The following is a 20093-nucleotide window of genomic DNA, read 5'->3' as shown; positions in this document are numbered from 1 at the left end:
TTAGGTAGTGTGATGAAGTCATTGCAAGCTTGGAGCTGCCGCAAGTTTGGAAACATTCTTCGGAAACTCGAAGCTGTCCGGTCTGAACTAAATAATCTGCTGTTGCATGGGGCGGACAGTAAGGAGGTACGACAAGTTTCAGACAAATTGAATGAGCTCCTATATAAGGAGGAAATGCTATGGTTGCAACGTTCTAGATTTAGTTGGCTGAAAGAGGGGGATCGAAATACAAAGTTTTTCCATCGAAAAGCTGTGTGGCGTGCAAAAAAGAACAAAATTACCAAACTTCAAAAGGCCGATGGGAGTTGGGAATCCTCACAGACCGGGCTGGAATTGATGTCCACACAATTCTTTCAGAACCTCTTCACGCGGGATCCTAGCTTGAACCCAAGTGACATCGTCGATTTGTTTGAGAAAAAGGTCTCTGAGGATATGAATGAAACCCTGTGCAAAGAGTTTTCTGACATGGAAATATCGGATGCCCTATTCCAAATTGGGCCGTTGAAGGCTCCGGGTACGGATGGGTTCCCGGCTAGGTTTTATCAGAGGAACTGGGGAACAATAAAGGAGGAAGTCATTGCAGGTGTCAAGTTATTTTTTGCTACGGGTAACATGCCAGCTAATATCAATCATACTGCAATTGTCCTCATTCCTAAAGTGGATCAACCATCAAATCTGCGAGAGTTCCGGCCTATTAGCTTGTGCACAGTGCTCTACAAGGTGATTGCAAAATGTTTAGCAAATAGATTAAGGCCCTTCCTGAGTGATATAATCTTAGTAAACCAAAGCGCGTTTGTCCCTAGGAGACTTATCACTGATAATGCATTCGTGGCCTTCGAATGCTTTCATTTTATTGAGCATAATACAAATCCGGGGAAGAATTTCTGTGCGTACAAAATTGATCTGTCAAAGGCATATGACTGTGTGGACTAGGGTTTTCTTGAGAATGCGATGAAAGGCTTGGGTTTCTCTCACCGGTGGATCAGCTGGATCATGTCATGTGTGACCACGGTGAGCTATTCTGTATAATTAAATGGAACCTTGCTGGATTCGTTTACTCCGTCCCGTGGTCTCCGTCAAGGCGACCCCTTGTCGCCATTCCTATTTTTGTTTGTTGCAGATGGCCTTTCAGCTTTGCTTCAAAAGGAGATCAACAACAAATAGATTGAGCCCCTGAGGATATGTCGTCGAGCCCCTGGTATTTCCCACATGTTATTTGCGGACGACACCATGCTATTTTTCAAAGCAGAGACTAAGCAAGCTCGAAGGGTGCAGCATGTGATTAATACATACACACAAGGTACAGGCCAACTGGTCAATGTTGATAAATGCTCTTTGATGTTTGTCAAGTCTTGCCCAGCTGAGGTACAAGAGGAAGTAAAAGCTATGCTACAGATCTCACAAGTAGAGTTTGAGCCCAAATATTTGGGTCTCCCTACCCCAGAGGGTCGTATGACTAGAGGAAAATTCCAAAGTATCCAAGAGAAGCTATTGAAGAGAATGGTTCAGTGGGGAGAGGAAATCCTTATTAAGGCAGTAACACAATCCTTGCCAAGTTTTCTGATGGGGGTTTTCAAACTTCCTGATGGGTTGTGTGAAGATCTTATGAAAATGATAAGAGAGTTTTGGTGGGGTGCTAGCAAGAATCAGCGACGCACACACTGGATCTCATGGGATTGCATGATCAGACCAAAAAACTATGGGGGAATGGGATTCCGAGACTTACAACTTTTCAATGAAGCTTTGCTTGCTAAGCAGGCATGGAGGTTAATTGAATACCCCGATAGCCTTTGTGCCTAAGTACTCAAGGCTAAATACTATCCTAATGGGCTGTTGGTAGACACGGTATTCACAGGCAACGCTTCGTCAACCTGGAAAGCCATTGAGTATGGTCTCGAACTGCTCAAGAAAGGGATTATTTGGCGCATTGGCAATGGAGCAAATGTCCGGATATGGAGAGACCCATGGATTCCCCGTGGTCCTTCCTGTCGACTCATCACTCCTAGAGGTCGGTGCCGCCTCAGATGGGTTGCCGAATTGCTACATACTGACGGAACATGGAAATTGGGACTACTACAACAATTTTTTCACCAAGCTGACATGGAGGAAATTGTGAAAATCAAACCGTCGCAGCGGCTCGTCTCAGACTGTGTGGCATGGTTCCCGGACAAACGTGGCTCTTTTTCTGTGAAGAGCGCGTACTCCCTTGCCTTACAGGAGAAAATAAGTGCAAGTGGCCTTGGTGCCTCCACTGTCCGTCCGGATGGCCGACGACCTGCGTGGGATTTAATCTGGAGGAATCCAGCTCCACCTAAGGTACACATCTTTGCATGGAAATTGGCACATGAAGCCCTGGCTACTGAAGCGACCAAAAAATCTAAACACATGCAGAATGAGCAAGCATGCACCATCTGTGGACATGTTACAGAGGACGCCCATCACGCCCTTGTCCGCTGCCCCCATGCTGCTGGACTATGGAACTCCATGAGAGAAATCTGGGACATTCCAGGCGAGGAAGAAATGCATGATACGGAGTCGGAGTGGATCTTTCGTCTCCTTGAGAAACTGAACGAGACACAGCGAATGATGGTTTTGATGATTCTCTGGCGAGCGTGGCATGTGAGAAATGAAGTTACACACGAGAAACCGGCGGTTCCAATCGAGGTCTCTCGACGGTTCCTCGCTAGCTATGCCATGTCCCTGTTGTCGCTACAACAGCACCCAGACGCAGACCCCATCAAAGGTAAACAGGTGGTCGACTACTTCGGCGAGCCTGCGCGGAAGCAGAACCCCATATGTCATGTGGAACATTGGACACCTCCGGTGGCTGGCTGGCTGTGTGAAACTCAATGTCGACGGTTCCTTCCAGCCAACTGACGGCACGGCTGGAGCGGGGATGATCCTACGTGACCACCTGGGGGCTGTAATGCTGGCAGCGATAGAGGGCTTGGGAATTGTGCGGACGCCCTGGAAGCCGAGTTGGCAGCAATCCATGAAGGAATTACTCTGTCTCTTAATTGGACTGAACTAGATATCCTTGTGGAGACTGACAGCGCTGATGCGGTGCAACTAATTTCGGTAGCCGGAAAAGACCGTTCAGCACACACTCACAAAGTAATGGAGATCAGATCAATACTGTCTCAAGAAAGAAGGATTCAAATTATGAAGATCAAGCGGAATGTTAATGTAGCTAGTCACACTCTCGCTCATATGGGACGTACACAACAGCGTACTGCTTGCTGGTTGCGTTCTCCCCCGGACGAGATTGCGAGCATTGTTGCCGCTGATTGTAATTACATTTCCTGATGAATGAAATCCCTTTTCCCGCAAAAAAAAGTTGTCCCCCAAATTTAATGGTGGGACGGGACGTTTAGAGTTTGTTCTGTTTGGTAGGGAGGAGAGAGTGTGGGGCGCGGCGCTGGACGGAATTCTGGTTTGGGCCTCAAATTTGTTGGATAGGCTTTCCAAAGGTATCGCTGGGCCACGTTGGACTGCGATATCTGCTTGTAGACTGTAGCTGCCCCGCTTTGGTCCTCTTGTGCAGTTTGTTCTTCAGACCAGAGAACAGAGCGAGTCTTGAATTGATTCTGGTATAATTAATAATGTTTACGTTTTAACCGCACACAACAATGGGGATGTAGGTAAGATGGTAGAGCGCTCGCTTAGCATGGATACCCTGCATCTCCAACTGTTCTGTCAGACCTCTTTGCACACTTTGCTGTTGTTCTTCTTCTGCATGGATTGGAGCAAAATAATAATGGCTCTGTTTTCAAATCTGTTTTGTCTTCTGCATAAACAAAAGAATGAGGACGAAAAAGGACCCATTATGTTTCTTCTCGATTATTGCCACGCTTAGAATCAATCAAATTCTCGTCACAAAAAAGAATAATCTGGTAATGATGAAATCTATTTTTTCTTCTGCACAAACAAAGGAATGAGAATGAAAAAGGACCCATTCTGTTTCTTCTCGATTATTGCCACGCTTAGAATCAATCAAATTCTCGGCACAAAAAAGAATAATCTGGTAATGATGGCAGGCTTTTTGCACACTTCGCTGTTGTTCTTCTTCTGCATGGATTGGAGCAAAATAATAACGGCTCTGTTTTCAAATCTGTTTTTTCTTCTGCACAAACAAAGGAATGAGGACGAAAAAGGACCCATTCTGTTTCTTCTCGATTATTGCCACGCTTAGAATCAATCAAATTCTCGTCACAAAAAAGAATAATCTGGTAATGATGGCAGGGCTGCAGACACAAAACAGTACTTACATCATGGGTGCTTATAGGCGCCGGTGCACCGGCCGAAAGTTTCGGCCGGTCTAGCCCAGGCCGTTGGATGTGAGCCGCGCAATAGTTGGATTCAGGCAAAAAAAAAAGATCAGATCGCCCCTAGCTTCTACATCCTTGGGGCAGTTCGGGCTGGATCCACATGTCCCGCTCGGGGACCGCGGCGCCGCGCCTCCTGTCCCCTCCGGTGGCCGTCCTCGTCGTCAATCCCCACCCTCGCGGGTCTTCCTCGTCGCCCGCTGGACCCTGCCCGCGCCGGCCGTTCTCGCCGCCGGTCCCCATGCAACAACTCCACCTGAGTTGCAGCTCTTGACGGCAACGGTTGCAGCTCGGCTGCCGCCCCTCGCCATTGATGCTCGCTGCAGGAAATTATGTCGACGGCGGCCGCCAGTCAATCAACGCCATTTCGAATGGATGTAGCAAAAAATTCACCGGTAGTAGCAAAAATAAACTACGGGTGCAGCAAAAATCAAATACCGTCGCCATCTTCGCGAGGTCGCAACTCCACCTTACATGGATGTAGCAAAAACTTCAGCGGTAGTAGCAAAATTATACTATGGTTGCAGCAACATCGTCGTTGTCATCGTCGCAAGGTCGCAGCTCCGCCTGATGGATGTGGCAAAAAACTTCGCCAGTAGTAACAAAATCCAACTACGGTTGCAACTTTCCCTTGCTGTGCAGTTCCATTGAAGCTTTTCTGTCTATGGTTGAAGCTTTTTTCAACAGATGTTGAAGCTGTTCTAAGTGACGGTTGCAACACTAGTATACGCAGGTGCATCCAGCCATGGCGGCAGGCAGCCATGGCGGCCGGTGAGGGAGCGCCTAGCTGCCGGCGATGGAGGTCGTGGTCGCCCAGTTGCAGCCCGGGGGGAGGGGGAGGGGATGCGCCCGCGTGAAGGCTGTAGCTAAGGGATGGATCTGGCCATCTCGGCAGGCAGCCACGGCGGCCGGCGAGGGGAGCCTGGCCGCCCGCGATGGAGGTCGTGGTGGCCCAGATGCAGCCCGGGAGGAGGAGGAGGGAGGAGATCCGCGTCCGTGAAGGCTGGAGGTAGGGGATGGAGCGTATATGGAAGGAGGCGGGTCGCACGGGGCCACTGTGTACTGCGCGTTGGCCAGCGTGGCGTGCGAGCCGGCCGAAGCTTCGGCCGGTGCGCCGTTGCCAAACGATTCCCTTATATCATTGGCTAGTAGATAAAACAAGAGACAAGGCACCATAACATATCACCCCGGTGAAGATCCAAAATCTCGGACATGGAGTTTATGCTCTCGAAATTAAATGCACCCTCGTGAATAGAAGAATAAAAAAATAGTAAAATGTCAATATTTTCTCAAATTTCTTGGCAACGCACATTGTTGAATGTTCCACATATGCACAAATATCCGCGAGGAAAGAACATTCCTAATGTTCTTTGCAAGAAAAAAGCTCCAAAACTACTCTTTTTGAAAGCACTTAGGAGTGATGATTTTGTTATTTTGCCCAGACATCTGCGCATATGATTTCATCACGAAAATATGCATGTAGGGACAAAACTAAGCATTGTTTACTGTGGAAAACTATATTGTTGGATTTTATTGTAAATAACAGGAGCATTTGAGGTCGGGATTAGAATGACACTTCCACAAAGATGCCAAGTTTCTCTTGGAACTCCTTGGCCTCTAGCACCACTAGTATTCCCGATGTCTTCTATTCCCACGGGTTCTAATATTTGTATTTTTTTTTCTATGATCCTCTACTCGACGTGTATATGTGACTATCCCCTATTATATGTACTAATATAGTGTTACCAATATTAATAAGAAAAATCTACCAACATCTTCACCCGCAAAAAAATATAGCTACCAACATCTTGACATTAAATGGAAATAGGAAGGTTGTAATATCCTCAAATGAAGTTGCGATGGTGTATATAAAGGGGAATTACCAAAGGATCACTATTTGCGAAAACAAAGGTTGGTAGGCATTCACTGTTTTCCCATAAGCTGAATGGCATGGATTGCACTAGTTGTGATAGTAACTAGAATTATGCGAACACCATTCGATTGGGTCTAGATTTGGTATGTAAGCACCAAACCAAACAAGTTGTACATATACGTGGCATATATACCTTTTGATTTTCAAACCATTATGGTTGCTTATTTCGGATAATTAGATGATGGTTCGCTAAAGTGGAAAGATTGGTAAGAAGAGGGGCAAAAAATAAATAGAAAATCATCTTGTGAAGTTTATCGCTTCCTAACATACCCCGTTCATATACCACACTTTCAATACATATATAATTAAAGCAATGAGAGACTTCCATGCCGGTTTTGCGAAAAAGGGTAAAAAGTAACTAGGAATGCCAAAAAAGGCAAAGAAGGGAAATCACAAGTGTAAAACAGAAGAAAACGATTTTGCTCATACACGAGAGTCACTCATACATCCACATAAAGGCTAAATATAGTAATTTCAAATGTTAATTTGATTTGATAATATTTCCTTTTTTTTAAGAGTATGTTCATAGATAATCTATGATTGTATGGAATTGAATAGCTTCATAATTTTCATGTTTCCCGTTGGAAAAACTCAAGTTCTCAAAATACTATAAAAACCACGAACAATAATGGAGAGTTCAAAAATTCCACAAGGAGATGAGACAATTTATGCATAAGCGCTAACAATACTACCTATTTATTTATTACCTTTGCGGTTCAAAAGGTCCTCATAAGAAATTTGCAAGGTTGGAATCATCAGGGATTTTTGCTATATGGGTTGTTAGTTTATATATTGAGTTCTATAGAGTTATTTTTAAGGATTTATGCACACTACATTTTTAGCGAGTATTATCTCTTTAAATAATTTTTTATTTTTCCTATGATATGACCAACAAGCTATAATTTGATGCAAATTCAATCATTTGATATGAATCACATGAGGTATCGATTTTTCCTATGAACCCATAGCTGCCACGAACCTTCTTTGTTCTTTACAAGAACATCTGCTGAGGGAAGGAGGGCTGGTCATGCCTTTCATTTTGGTTAAGAGTTGCTCGCCTTACAAAAGTACCAAAAAGGCTTTGATGATTGACACTCCCTACCTTAGAATCTAAGCCCTTTAAAGATACATTAGTTGGTGGCGTTGTCGGTAAGGCTTTCATCAATAAGCTCCAAATTCTAATATGTATCACCCCATGAAAGTGCAGAGTACGCTTTTTCTAGAGGCATGATGCTAGTAATTTTTTCAGAGAGCCAAGCCCTTAAATACATAGTGAAATCTTAAAGTGTGGCATTAGTTTGGATCCTGGAAAAGATCGACTGGGATTTCCTCCTTGTTTCCACTAAGATCTCCGCATATTTATCTAGTCTGGGATAACTAAGATTTAAGTCTTTTTGTCGTGGGAGCAACAAAACAGAGAAGAGTTTTATCTGCTCTTCACTCATGCCCGACACACATGTATGGTGTTAGGTCTAAGAATGGTGCCAAGAAGGGTGTTGCACTTCCCCGTAGCTCTGCAGCAACCGACCTACGGACTACATAGAAGAATCTACCTCAGAGTCCATTCACTAGAGTGCCATCTTACAAATGCGCCGACCCTAAATAAAGGCATATACAAGGGTAGGTGGAGGCCCCACTACTTATTGATTCCGGTGGCTAGCATGATGACTTACCATTGCGCAATAGGTGCACCTAACCCACCTACTCGCTCGTCGATTACAATGTTAGGCTGGCTTGCAAGAAAAAGACTCCTATTGTTTAGTATGTGTTATAACCTTGCGTTTTCATTTTCCTACTTTTTTTATAAATCATATGGATCAAACTTATTTATCGAAGATCCTTCGTAAGAGCATTGTACTGCTTAGTTTTGAAGAGGGGTCGCATTAACATGCAACACAACATTTCATCTTGAATTCCTATTGGAAATTTCTACTTTCAAGCATGTGGTTTGCAAGGATAAATGCATGAGACCAGCATAAGTGACTATGAGTAGAGAAACAACTTACCACCTACCGTGGGTGTTAGGGTGATTGAGTAATGTCTCTACCCACTAGATTTCAAATTTTGGTGCTCACATCTCACACACGAGGCATGTGTAAAAATTTACAAGATATTTGTTGATTAATCCACAGTCCAAGTTAGTTATATCGCGTGGTTCAGGGCGCTCTTATACATGACTTAAGGCAGCATAGCAAAAAGGTGACGGTTCGGCTGGGAAAATCCCTTGCTTCAACCACTTTGCTCTCTACTTTCACAATCTTTGTTAACCCGACTCCGCAAAAAAGGGTATTATCTTGTTGAAGTGATTTTCTCACTTCTAACCTCTAAGTCCACTAGGTATACAAGACAAACACGACCAGTCTCGTGTCATTCGCTCAACAGTGCATTTGTTAGAACAGGACATGCATGCTGCCCGATTACATAGAAAAGGGAGGGGAAATTAAGATTCTCCTTCGATTCTGAATCGGCTAATTAATGCACATGGCATTCATTTCCCCCACAAAAGGATCAGTGCATTCATATGCTTCATCTTTTAAATGAGTTTTGGGAAATAGTCAATCCGGCGAGTGCTTGTGCAAATCAATGTTGTGAAATTCCATGAGTCTGCTTGTTTTGAGATCAAGTTGTAGCTTCGGGCTAGAATTCGTAAAACAGAAGGAAAATACTTGGCTCCATCCATATTGTTGTCCCCTCCCTTTTTCCATTGTTCAAAGTTCAAACATCTCTTTGGTTCTAAGATTATTTTAATTGGATCAAATCTCCCCCAAAAGTCCAAAATCGGTTTAATTGCCCTTGAGTGGTTTTGGGGAGGATTTCAGGTGGTTTTGACTAAAGGTTGCTAACTGGACATGTTGACCAGTCATTTGACTTTTACGATCAATGACAATGGCCTTCTTGGTCGAGAGACTCGTCAAAGCTGGCGGACAGCCACGGTGTGTGCTACCACAATGAGTGTAGCGAGAAAAGACCGGTCATCGGTTGTGAGGTCGAGTCGATGCTGCGCACGCTAGTCGTCGGCTGCCATCGACGCCACGTGCAACAGTGTCTGGGCCGAATGCCACTGCACACACTGGGCGCCACCTGCGTCCATGACGAAGAGTTGAAGAGCAGCGGCCACCACCTTGTGGCATAAAAAAAGAATGAACCTCTCATAAGATTGCTCTGCCTTCCTAACTGCACAATAGACTTGGTTTTTTCTTTATCTTGCGGGGACACGGTAGTCTTAGTTTGTAGAATACCAGAAACTTTTTGCTTGGAAGAATATCACTTGGAAAATTATAATACTTTTTTTACATGATATATGATATCATTATTGGTAGTTTTCCTAAGATAAGATAAGTTGAAAAACATTTTATTTTTATGACATCACAACCAGTGGAGCATAATATTTTTACATGATATTCTAATCAAGTATTGTTTTGGCACACTAACATCAAATGACCCATTGTGTGCTGAGTTGCTCCTCCTTGGTTTTTTTGTTGGGAGCTGAGTTATAGTATGGTCTCAATCACCTGATGTCAGCTGATGTCATTGTGTAGTTGTCTCAGCCCGTTTTCTTTTTCTACGTGTGGCGGAAGCCCGTTTTGTTGTTTTGTCGTCCCGTTTTCTTTTTTTGACTTGAAAAAGCCTGGAGGCCCAAGTTGTTATCCCGGTTGGTTGTTCCAGGTGTGTTGATGGTTTTCTCTGTTGATGGTTTTGCCTCCAGGGCACCTGAGGTCACGTGCCCCCAGGGAAAAAGAATCCAACGCCCCCAAATGTTTGACGCCCTTCTCCCCATCCTCTGTTCTTCCTCCTGGCATCCACAACTCCCCACCCCATAACCCCGCCGCTAGCAAACCCCAGAACCCTAGATCTATCCCCTTGAATCAACCAACAATGGAGAGGCAAAAAGTGAACTTGCTGTAGCAAAATTCAGAGTTTCAGACTTCTCCATAGAGCAGAGGAAGGGGAATCAGTTTTGAAAAAAAAAAGATGGATGCGGGTGCTGGTAAAGGGGCGCACATGACTCACCATGGTATGTTTTTTATTGCCTCTTTGCTTTGCCTATTTTTTGTTCTTTGAGTCCTTGTTCAATCAGTTGTAACCTGCAAAAAAGAGAAAATCTGTCAGGTTTTTTGATTGCAAGCTTGATTTCTTACTCCTCTCTTGGTCAGAGTATTAGAAAACTGGAACGCTTGTCTGATCTTTATATTTGTTACTCACACTGCAGCTACTGCAGAGGAGTATGGAGACTACCTGCTTGCCAATCAGGTCAGTTCCCTGGGAAGAAGGCCTGCTGAGAAAAATAAAGGAGACTCAGTATCAAAATTGATTTGGTTCCCCCCCCCCCCCCCCCCCCCCCTATTTAGAAAAAAGCAAACTAAGAAAAGAGCTTGTTTTTTGTTTGCCTAAAAATGTGCATTTGTATCCCTTCAGAAAAAGTTGATGACAAGATGTTTTTTGCAGTTATCTATGTATCATGAGCGCCAATTTGATTTGGAATGTGGTCAGTCGAGCACGATGCCTGGGAAGTCGTTGCAACAATGGGTGTCGCAAGAAGTTGGTCCTCTTGTCTATAACTACAATGAAATGAACAACACACATACAAACTCTCCTATGATTAACATGACCAACAGGACTATGCCCGAGGTAAAAACAAACTAAAATACAGTAGATTTTGTAGGGCTGTGTTTATATTGTACCTTAGCTTAACTCTTCCAGATTTTTGCAGTTGTTTCTGCAGAGGAGTCCAAATGCTGAAGCCTCAAGAACCCATCCTACAGAAACAACTAAAATGCAGCAAACTGTGAGTGCCAAAAACACATCAAAAGAAAGTGTCAACAGAAAAAGAAAAAAATGTTACATGATCATCATTAAAAACATGCTTTTTTGAATTTTTTTAACAGGGGGTGAGCTTCATGAATGTATCCGGCGATGCACCTATGTCATACATGCAACTGCTGCTTGCTGCTGAACAAGAGGTTTGACCTTTCTTTCCTCTGTTGAAACCACAAACCAACTACTAATTAGTCAGAACAAAAAAATGATCATCTACATTCTCTGGCAGGGGGCAAAATATTTCTCGTCTCAATCACAGGAAGAACGCCTAGTTCGTACTGAGGTTTGTTTTGTACATGAACTTATGTAAAAAGAAAAATGAAAAAATTTGTATCAAACTTGTATACTATTATGTCGTCGCTGATGAAAAATTCTGTTATTGTGAATTGCATTCAGAATGACATGTTCATGATAACTGGCTGCTATGGAAGAGGAACATCAGAAGAACCAAGGCAACCAACTCATGATAACACAGGGCGAGTTTTGGTTGAACAAAATCAGGAGCCTTTCCTGTTTGTTGACAACACAAATATACAAGGACTGCATGATTTGATCTGGGAAACTGATGAACCTGATTGTGCACAGAAGCAGCCTTCAGACAATGAACTTGACAGTGATAGTGAATCAGATCATAACCTTGGACAGCATCAAAGATAAGGTGATATGGATGTTGATATTGTGGAACAACAACATAACAATGAGACGGGAGTTGAAGTTGAACAACTTTCACAAGATGACATCCTCATATTTCTTGAAAATGAAAGCATAAAAAATGCTCAGACTTGCAGCCAGGAAGTTCGTAGCCATCATGTGCCAACTATTGACATGGTTTTTGACAACCAAGAAGCAGCTTATAGCTTCTACAACGAGTATGCAAGCATATGTGGTTTCTCTGTAAAGAGGGCAGCATCCTTTTGTGCAAAAAAGGAAGGTGGCAATGCACCAACAAGAATCACTTTGAAGTGTAACCGATCTAGACGTGCAATTGGAGAGGAAGAAAAGGAAGCAAGGTTGAAAAAACAACGAGAAACTAGACAGGCAAAAACAGGCCAGGTCCCGCGTGAGAACCCCAGGAAAAAGAAAACAAACACCATTGAGATAACTGGTTGTAAGGCTCAGCTTATTATCACAAAGAAGGTAGACAAGTGGGTTGTTACAACAATCAACCTCGAGCATAACCATGAGTTGAGCCCTCATACAGAGTCAAAGTACCTCTGTTCATATAACTACATGACAGAAGAGGAGAAGATCCTTATCCGTACATTCAATGCTGTGAAGCTACCAACAAGGAAAATAATGACCATCCTGAGTTTCTTGAGAGGTGGCAACACTCCTTACACTAAAAAACATGTCAGCAATGTGAGGACAGCAATTGGCAAAGAAACTAACCAGAATGATATGATGCAAGTACTGACTTACTTCAGGAAAAGGCAGGCGGAAGATCCAAGGTTCTATTATGCATTTAAGACAGTTAAAGTTTCTGATGAGGCAAGCAAACTGTTATGCATTTTCTGGGCTGATGACTACGCAAGAAAAATGTACGACTTGTATGGTGACTGTCTCAGCTTTGACACAACGTTCAAGACAAACAGATACAACCTCCCGTTTGCTCCATTCGTTGGGATCACAGGTCATAGTCAGAACTGCTTGTTTGCTTGTTCTATCATTCAAAATGAATCAACTGACACTTTTAAGTTGTTGTTTGAGACTTTTCTTCACTGCATGGGAGGCAAAAGTCCAGTGACGATTATAACAGATGAAGATGCGGGCATGAAATCGGCAATCCCGATGGTTTTTCCCAACTGTGTTCACAGGCGTTGTCTGTTCCATATAAAAAAGAAAGCTGAGGAAAAATGTCCCAGAACATTTGCAGCACATGAAAACCTACATGCTGATTTCAGTGACATCATACACAACTCGCTGACAGAAGGTGAGTTTGAAATGTTGTGGCCAGATATGATACAGAGATATGGTATACAAAAAATCAGCTATTTCAACATTATGTGGAAGAAGAGAAGGAGGTTTGTTCCTGTCTACTTCAAGAAGAATTTCTTCCCATTCATTCATTCTACTAAGGGACAAATGCTATTTTCAAGGACAACATAACTTCAACACATAGTGTGATATGCTTCCTGGAAGAATATGAGAGGATATCTCACAATATTCAAGATAATGAGAGAGAACAAGACTCCATAACTAGAACAACAAAGCCAACTTTCTGGTCTCATAGTGAACTTGAGTATCAGGCAGCATCTATGTACAACTGAAAGATCTTCTATAGGTTCCAAAAGCAGCTGCAATTTGTTGTCAATTTGCATGTTGAAGAAGTTGTGAGGAATGTGAGATATGAAGTATACAAAACAGAAATGCTGGCTGCAAAGGATTTCAGGCAAAGGAGATTTGTTGTCGATGTGAACATCCAAAATCAGGAATTCAGTTGCATATGTGGTAAATTCTTGAAAGATGGAATTGTGTGCAGTCATGTCTTGAGGGTTCTTTCTCATCTGAACATGTCAAGACTTCCTGAAAAGTACTACATCGACAGATGGAGGCCAAAGGATACAAAAGACATACGACACAGGCGGTTCAATGTGCCTGCTGAGCTAACTGCTGGGAGTCAACACTTGAGGTACACACTTCTGTCCAACAGGCTCAACGATATGGCCTCTGATGGCGCATCAACAAATAGAAAATATCTATATGTTGTTGGGGAGAGTGAGAGGGTGCAGCAGAGATTGGATGAGATGACTAAAGAAGATGAAGCTGCTGAAGCTGAGAAAACAAGTGTTGGACAAAAGAATTTCAGAAGTTCCACTCATAGACCCGCATCCAGATGGTTATGGGGACAACCTGCAAAATCCCGATGTTGCTATCTCGAAAGGACGTCCACAATCAGGGCGATACAAAACCTTCATGGAAACTTTGCGTGCCAAACAAAAAATTCACTGTAGCCGATGTGGTTCTGAAACCCACAACATATCTACTTGCACAATAATTGCTGATAATGTTGCCAAGGCACAGCGACAAAAAAGCACTCAAAAACGTGCTTCAGGTCCCCTAGATTTTTTCTCTGTTTTGTTAAATTTATGATTTTTGTTTCTCTGTTGCCCACTTGCAATTCTAAGAATGTTTGCTTATTGTGTTCGTAGCAGGTTCGATGAAAGCAGCAAAAACCAATAAACCATCAGGTGGGCGGACGAAGAAGAGCAAGACACAAAGCACAACAACAACAGGAGACAAAGACTGACTAGACTATTTGAAAAAATTATTGTAATAAATATAGCATTTTCATATATTTTGGGATGCAAAAAAACGCATGGCAAGATAAGAAAAAACATTGTAACTGTACTTTGTTTAGCTCATGTTGCTGCATCTGATGTTGTTTCCCCGCTTGATGTATGAATTCTGTCAAAAAAATGTGTGTTTTTGGAAACAACCTACAAAAATTTTAGAAAGAGTGTCCGAAATTGTTATCCATACATTTAAAAAGGTATCTCAAAAAACAGTACCAAAATCAATGTGATTAGAAAAACTCATGAGGGCGTACCTGTGTAAGTCATTGATATGATCTTGTATCAACTTTCACGCCTGATATTTATTTATAAAAATGTGGAGAAAACAGAAGGAAAATCAGCACCAAAAATAAAAAACTCATGAGGCCGTACCTGTGTAAGTCATTGATATGATCTTGTATCAACTTTCATGACCGATATTTATTTATAAAAACATGGAGAAAACAGAAGGAAAATCAGCACCAAAAATAAAAATTTGCAAAAAAAAGAAAAAGAGAAGAAAGATTCACAAAAAACGCAATTGTTGTATCCAGTACACGAAGCACTTTCTATTTGTTATAAATATGGAAAACTGCTCCAATGAACCCAAAAACCTATACAAAAAAACTTTGAATATATTTGCATACTCATTTGCATTCAAATCTCTTCCTCATAGTACTTCGAATATATTTGCATACTCATTTGCATTCATTCTCTTCCTCGTAGTACTTTATACATGGCCACAGAGTGTACAAACGAAACAAAAAAATTCTGAAACACGTAAAAATGTTTTGTTATCTACTTGACACCACGCTTCCTTGCTTCATGCGCATGAACTTCGAATTCTGCGCCATTGTTTGTGAGAGAAACAATTGAAGAGACGGAGTCTTGCCATTTTCGCAACTATAGTTGAATTGTTTATCTTTGTATTGCTATGTCCACTGGAGAGTTTTCTGGAAAGTGTCTCTGAAAAAAGAGTATATACATCAGAAAAGAAGCACAAAAGAAGAAAACCTTTGAAAAACATATTATACAAAAAAGGTAGCAGAGACAGAGAAGATTAAGAAGTACCTTAACTCATATTTCATAAATCCTTTACAATCCTTTTCCCTTCATCGAGAATGTTGTGTTCACTGAACAAAATATCGACTGCAAACCTTATACGTGCATCTTGGACCATATCGTGCGTGAAGACTGATTGCAACGCATTCCTAGAACGCCAGTTCTCTAACCAATTCAAGACAAAAATCCCGCAAGCATCGCTATTTTCCGGAAAAAGAAATGTTGACACAAAAATAAAGTCAGAAATGACAAACGATCACAACATGCACTGGACTACAAAAATTACAGAGAAAGGATCTTCATCTAACCATCCTTCCTGCTTCGGTAAGTTTGGATATGCAGTTTCATAGTGTCTGTATCCCATATTCCTTAGACCAGCATCATTCCAAGCTCGTTTGAAATTTTCAATCTGCATTAAAAAAACATTAATATCATGAATGAAAAAGTTGTAGATGAAGTCAGAGTTCTCTTGCGACAAGTTACCATCATGTGCTTTATTGTCCTGTGGTATGTGCTATCTCCATCATACTTTGAATCCAGGAAGATGAATTTATGGGCACACAGGTCCACCAGGAAAATGAACCAGTGCGACTTGTGTAGCGTTGGAAAAAATAACTTCATATCATAAAGCAGAGGCAAAAAATTAGAGAACAATAAAGGATAAGAGCAGCACAAAAGTACAAAAATAATGGCCAAAAAAAGGTTGAGGGAGGACAAGACATACTTCGTTACATTGCTGAAGATCCTTTGCTTTTCCAGCTCCTATGAAACTCTTTATTAATTTATCTCTAAACTGCAATCTCGATGCTTCATTCTTCCACTTTTGTAGGAAGTATTCCTTTTTCGAGAAAAAAAGTACAAAGAAATGTCAACCGCTCGAGGGAAAAAAAAAAGAAAAAGTAAAAAAGACAAGGAGAAAAAGGAAAAATAAATAAATATTGTGGTCGAATGTGAAAACTATGAAACTTACACTAGCAGTGTGGAAGAAGAAATGCCTTTGAGATAGTCTTGGGTGATAGTCTTGGGTTCCCCTTCCATATACAAATTCTTGGCAATGTACACTCTAGTTGTATGGTCCCAAAGTCAATAAAATCAAGGCACCGGACCTAAAAAAAATTACAATAAGCGAACAAAGAAAACTTCAGACATTGTTATTGTGTTGCCAAGTAAAATAAAGACGTTGAAAACTCATACTTATAAAAAAGGGGGAAAATGGAAAAAATACTAAAACTGTATATATACTCTTTCAATACTCTTTCTTACCTGCAAGAAAAAATCATAAGACAAAACATCAGAGACAAAAAAAACTGTCTATGAGATAACCTGGCAACATAAACTGTATATATACCAGAATTACGAGTCACTTCAAAAACATATATATTAAACTATTGTAGGGAGAAAGCACAAGTTCTTTGAGTTGGGTGCGTTATTTTCAATTAGTCGTAGCACATACCCACCTCTATCACTTGTTGGTTGCTCAATGAGGAAAAAAATGAAGACATGAGATGCATTCATCAAAGCAAAAATCCAAAAAAAAGTGGTTACCAAATTTATCACACCGTCGCACAGTAGACTATCTGACACTTCAGTTTCAGTTAAATCATCATCTATTTCTTGCCCCTGTTCCTCATATAGATGTTGATCGTCCATATCTTCGGGATCTCTTTTTTCTTCAAACAATATTTCTTGGGCTTTGTTAATTTCATCATGCTCCAAGCACGTGTCACTGGTGTGTTTATCCCCATGCGATGCCCTCAGCACAGTAACAGGCCCCTACAACAAGAAAAAAAGGGTTATCTTAAGTGTCCCTATAAACTCTTTATAACAGAGTAATCTATGCTTAAAAATACACCTACTAAAACAAGTACAGTTATAAATTCTGAAAACATGACTTGAACACACATGCATGTTTTAGATTCAGTTCTGAAAAAATGAAAAAGAGCTAGAATGACCAACAGATAAAATGTCTTGTTGTAATGTAATGTGTGTGTGTGTGTTCATTTTGAAGCTATGTTCGAGCTTGAAAGTCGTTTTTTGACAGATACATGCTTCTCCTGACATACACTGCTTGTACCCCTTCAAATTTCCAAAATCCATATGGTTTTCTTTCTAACGGCCGGGCAAGCAACCAATGCAATCACATGCATTTTACTGAAGACAATTCAATTCAATTCAGTCCAGTTTCCTTTACTACATTCACTCAGGTTCAGATTCAGTCCTACACAAATGCCAAACCACCTTCACTTAATAAAACAGCAGCCACAAAACTGCAACTGGCCGGACCGGAACGCCAACAATTTCATGTAGTAATTAACACAAAAATGAAAAATCAATGAAACATTCACCCTAGAACCAAAACCATCATCATGCAGGCATGTTTAAAAAAAAAAGTAACATCAACAATCAAGCATAAGTATGCTTACTCATCAAAGAAGTCCTAACAAAGCCATCATGATAGCTACTGATAAGCTGCACTCACCATGGCTTCAACAGATTCAAAAAATTGTACAGATACAAAATGCTTTACACTACATATATCAACACACATGTGAGAGATTCAGGACACACACACACACAAAAAACATGAAAACAACACACGCAGAAACTCCAGCTCCACCTAACTGCCATGGTTTGATTCACATTCTGTTCGTTCTCAAAGCGCACGTTCTAGTTGTTTCCCGTGGCAGCATCAAATAGCTGGTTCATTTATCCCTCTGTCCCTTCCCACAGCAATTCGACCCTCAATCCTGCACTAAACGCCTAAAAATGGACAAAAAAGGTTACTCGTACTTCGCCGTGGTGAATTGCTCCTTCACCCCCCTTCCATGGCGACAAATCAACCCGAAAAATCATCCCTCCCGCTGCTACCGAATCCACCGGTTGTAACTCGCCACCCATCCCATAGCTGCTCCCGCTATCGATTGGAGGACCAACAAAGTAGAAACCCTAGCCACAGATTTCCCCCCAATTTCAACGTGGCGGTAGCGCCACCGAAAAGAGATGGACGCCGGCGCGCAGAATGACTGGACCAACAAAAATGAAAGCGGAAGCTGGGGGAGGGGGGGGAGGGGCGGCCTCCTTCCGGCGGTGGGAGCCTTACCTTCAATGGGAGCGCGCCGCCTGGCGGGTCGCCGCCCTGCTTCTCCATGTCGCCGTTGCCGCCTTGAGCGTCTTCCCGTTTAGATATGGGTACAGCCGTGTTGGCCTCTCTCTGCTCCATTTCAAACAGTCAGGTGCGCTGTCGGCTTTGGGCAAAAAAAAAGGAAAAGTAATTAAAAAAAAAGAATAGCGGTTGGTCCACAGTACAGTGGGAGTAGAAAAAAATAAAATAAAAACGTGCATTGAAAAAATTTGGTACGACATGAATGTATATAATTTGGCACAAAAATTAATAATTGAGAAAAATAACACATAAAAAATATGGCATGTTTTGAAATTAGTTTATTAAATTTTTTCGAAAAAATGTGGGAAAAATGAATATGCCATCGATTATAAAATGAAGACACAAAAAATGAACACATAAGAAAATAATAATTAAATAAATTAGTAGAAAAGGAGCAACAAAATTTAAGAACCAATGAGAAAAAATGAATTCCCAAACTTCCCACTCGTAGACACTCATCTGTAAACAGAACAAAAATAAAAAAAGAAAACAACAAAAAGAAAAAGAAGAGAAAACTAAAAAGTAAATAAAAAGAACAAAAAATAAGAACCACAAAAAACCAATGAGAAAAGTGATTTCCCAAAATTATCCGGTACCTTCCACGTTAAAACTTGAAGTTGCGATCCCCTCTTTAAAACATGTCGTTGCGATTCCCCTTGTTGGAAAACATGTAGTTGCGACCCCATCTTGAAAAAAATGCAGTTTGAACCCCTGATGAGACAGAATTTGGAAGCAAAAAAAAAAGACAGAAGTTGCGTCTCGACATTGCCACGTTGCAAAATGCAACGGCGACATTGGAAAACTTGCAGTTGCGGCTCAAGTTTGAAAACTTGCAGTTGCGACCCCCGACAATGGAAACCCTGAGTGCCTCCGAGGTTGAAAAATTACGTCTAGACATTGCAACCTCGCAAAAAAAATGCAGCGTCAACATTGGAGAACTTGCAGTTGCGGCTCGAGTTTGAAAACTTGCAGTAGGCTCGAGTTTGAAAACTTGCAGTTGCGACCGAACATTGGAAACTTGTAGTTGCACACTCGAGTTTGATTGCGGCTCAAGTTTGAAAACTTGCAGTTGCGACCCCCGACAAATGGAAAACCCTGAGTGCCTCCGAGGTTGAAAAGTTGCGTCTAGACATTGCAACCTCACAAAAAATGTGCAACGTCGACATTGGAGAACTGGCAGTTGCGGCTCGAGTTTGAAAACTTGCAGTTGCGGCTCGAGTTTGAAATCTTGCAGTTGCGCCTCGAGATTGGAAACTTGCAGTTGCGCCCGAACATTGGAAACTTGCATTTGCACCCTCGAGTTTGATTGCGGCTCAAGTTTGAAAACTTGCAGTTGCGACCCCCGACAAATGGAAAACCCTGAGTGGCTCCGAGGTTGAAAAGTTGCGTCTAGACATTGCAACCTCACAAAAAAATGCAACGTCGACATTGGAGAACTTGCAGTTGCGGCTCAAGTTTGAAAACTGGCAGTTGCGGCTCGAGTTTGAAAACTTGCAGTTGCGACCGAACATTGGAAACTT

At 41.8% G+C, this 20093-nt stretch overlaps 1 protein-coding gene, 1 long non-coding RNA gene and 1 pseudogene across 5 annotated transcripts; 2 read left to right on the top strand and 1 right to left on the bottom strand.

Moving 5' to 3' along the window:
* Window positions 1-9912: 9912 nt before the first annotated feature.
* LOC123123071 (protein FAR1-RELATED SEQUENCE 5) lies at window positions 9913-14419 on the top strand. 2 transcript variants are annotated; one of them, XM_044543500.1, is made up of 8 exons: window positions 9913-10273; window positions 10469-10509; window positions 10705-10887; window positions 10970-11044; window positions 11145-11219; window positions 11306-11359; window positions 11473-14128; window positions 14229-14419. In XM_044543500.1, the coding sequence occupies exons 1-7, from the start codon at window positions 10231-10233 to the stop codon at window positions 11731-11733; spliced, it is 732 nt and encodes a 243-aa protein (XP_044399435.1). In that variant the 5' UTR covers window positions 9913-10230; the 3' UTR covers window positions 11734-14128; window positions 14229-14419. The 2 variants fall into 2 exon arrangements, with proteins under 2 accessions (XP_044399435.1, XP_044399434.1); XM_044543499.1 differs by lacking the exons at window positions 9913-10273; window positions 10469-10509; window positions 10705-10887; ... (1 more) ...; window positions 11145-11219; window positions 11306-11359 and having other exon boundaries at window positions 11732-14128.
* On the top strand, window positions 13344-14419 carry LOC123123072 (protein FAR1-RELATED SEQUENCE 5-like; annotated as a pseudogene).
* A 544-nt stretch (window positions 14420-14963) lies between these two features.
* On the bottom strand, window positions 14964-18628 carry LOC123125645 (uncharacterized). 3 transcript variants are annotated; one of them, XR_006461464.1, is made up of 8 exons: window positions 18511-18628; window positions 16605-17183; window positions 16381-16516; window positions 16135-16248; window positions 15894-16025; window positions 15719-15819; window positions 15420-15610; window positions 14964-15314 (listed from the first exon to the last, which is right to left on the bottom strand). It is a non-coding gene; the product is annotated as an uncharacterized lncRNA (long non-coding RNA). The 3 variants fall into 3 exon arrangements; XR_006461465.1 differs by having other exon boundaries at window positions 16956-17183; XR_006461462.1 differs by having other exon boundaries at window positions 16381-17183.
* Between the last annotated feature and the right edge of the window lie 1465 nt (window positions 18629-20093).

The sequence above is a fragment of the Triticum aestivum genome, chromosome 5D, assembly GCF_018294505.1.
Source record: "Triticum aestivum cultivar Chinese Spring chromosome 5D, IWGSC CS RefSeq v2.1, whole genome shotgun sequence".
Taxonomy (NCBI): Eukaryota; Viridiplantae; Streptophyta; class Magnoliopsida; order Poales; family Poaceae; genus Triticum; species Triticum aestivum.
Note: the sequence above shows the minus strand (reverse complement) of the source record. Positions and strands in the feature narration are given on the sequence as shown.

Excerpts from the sequence above, each read along its gene's own strand:
- LOC123123071 (XM_044543499.1), top strand. The coding sequence starts at position 11,740 with ATGGATGTTGATATTGTGGAACAACAACATAACAATGAGACGGGAGTT.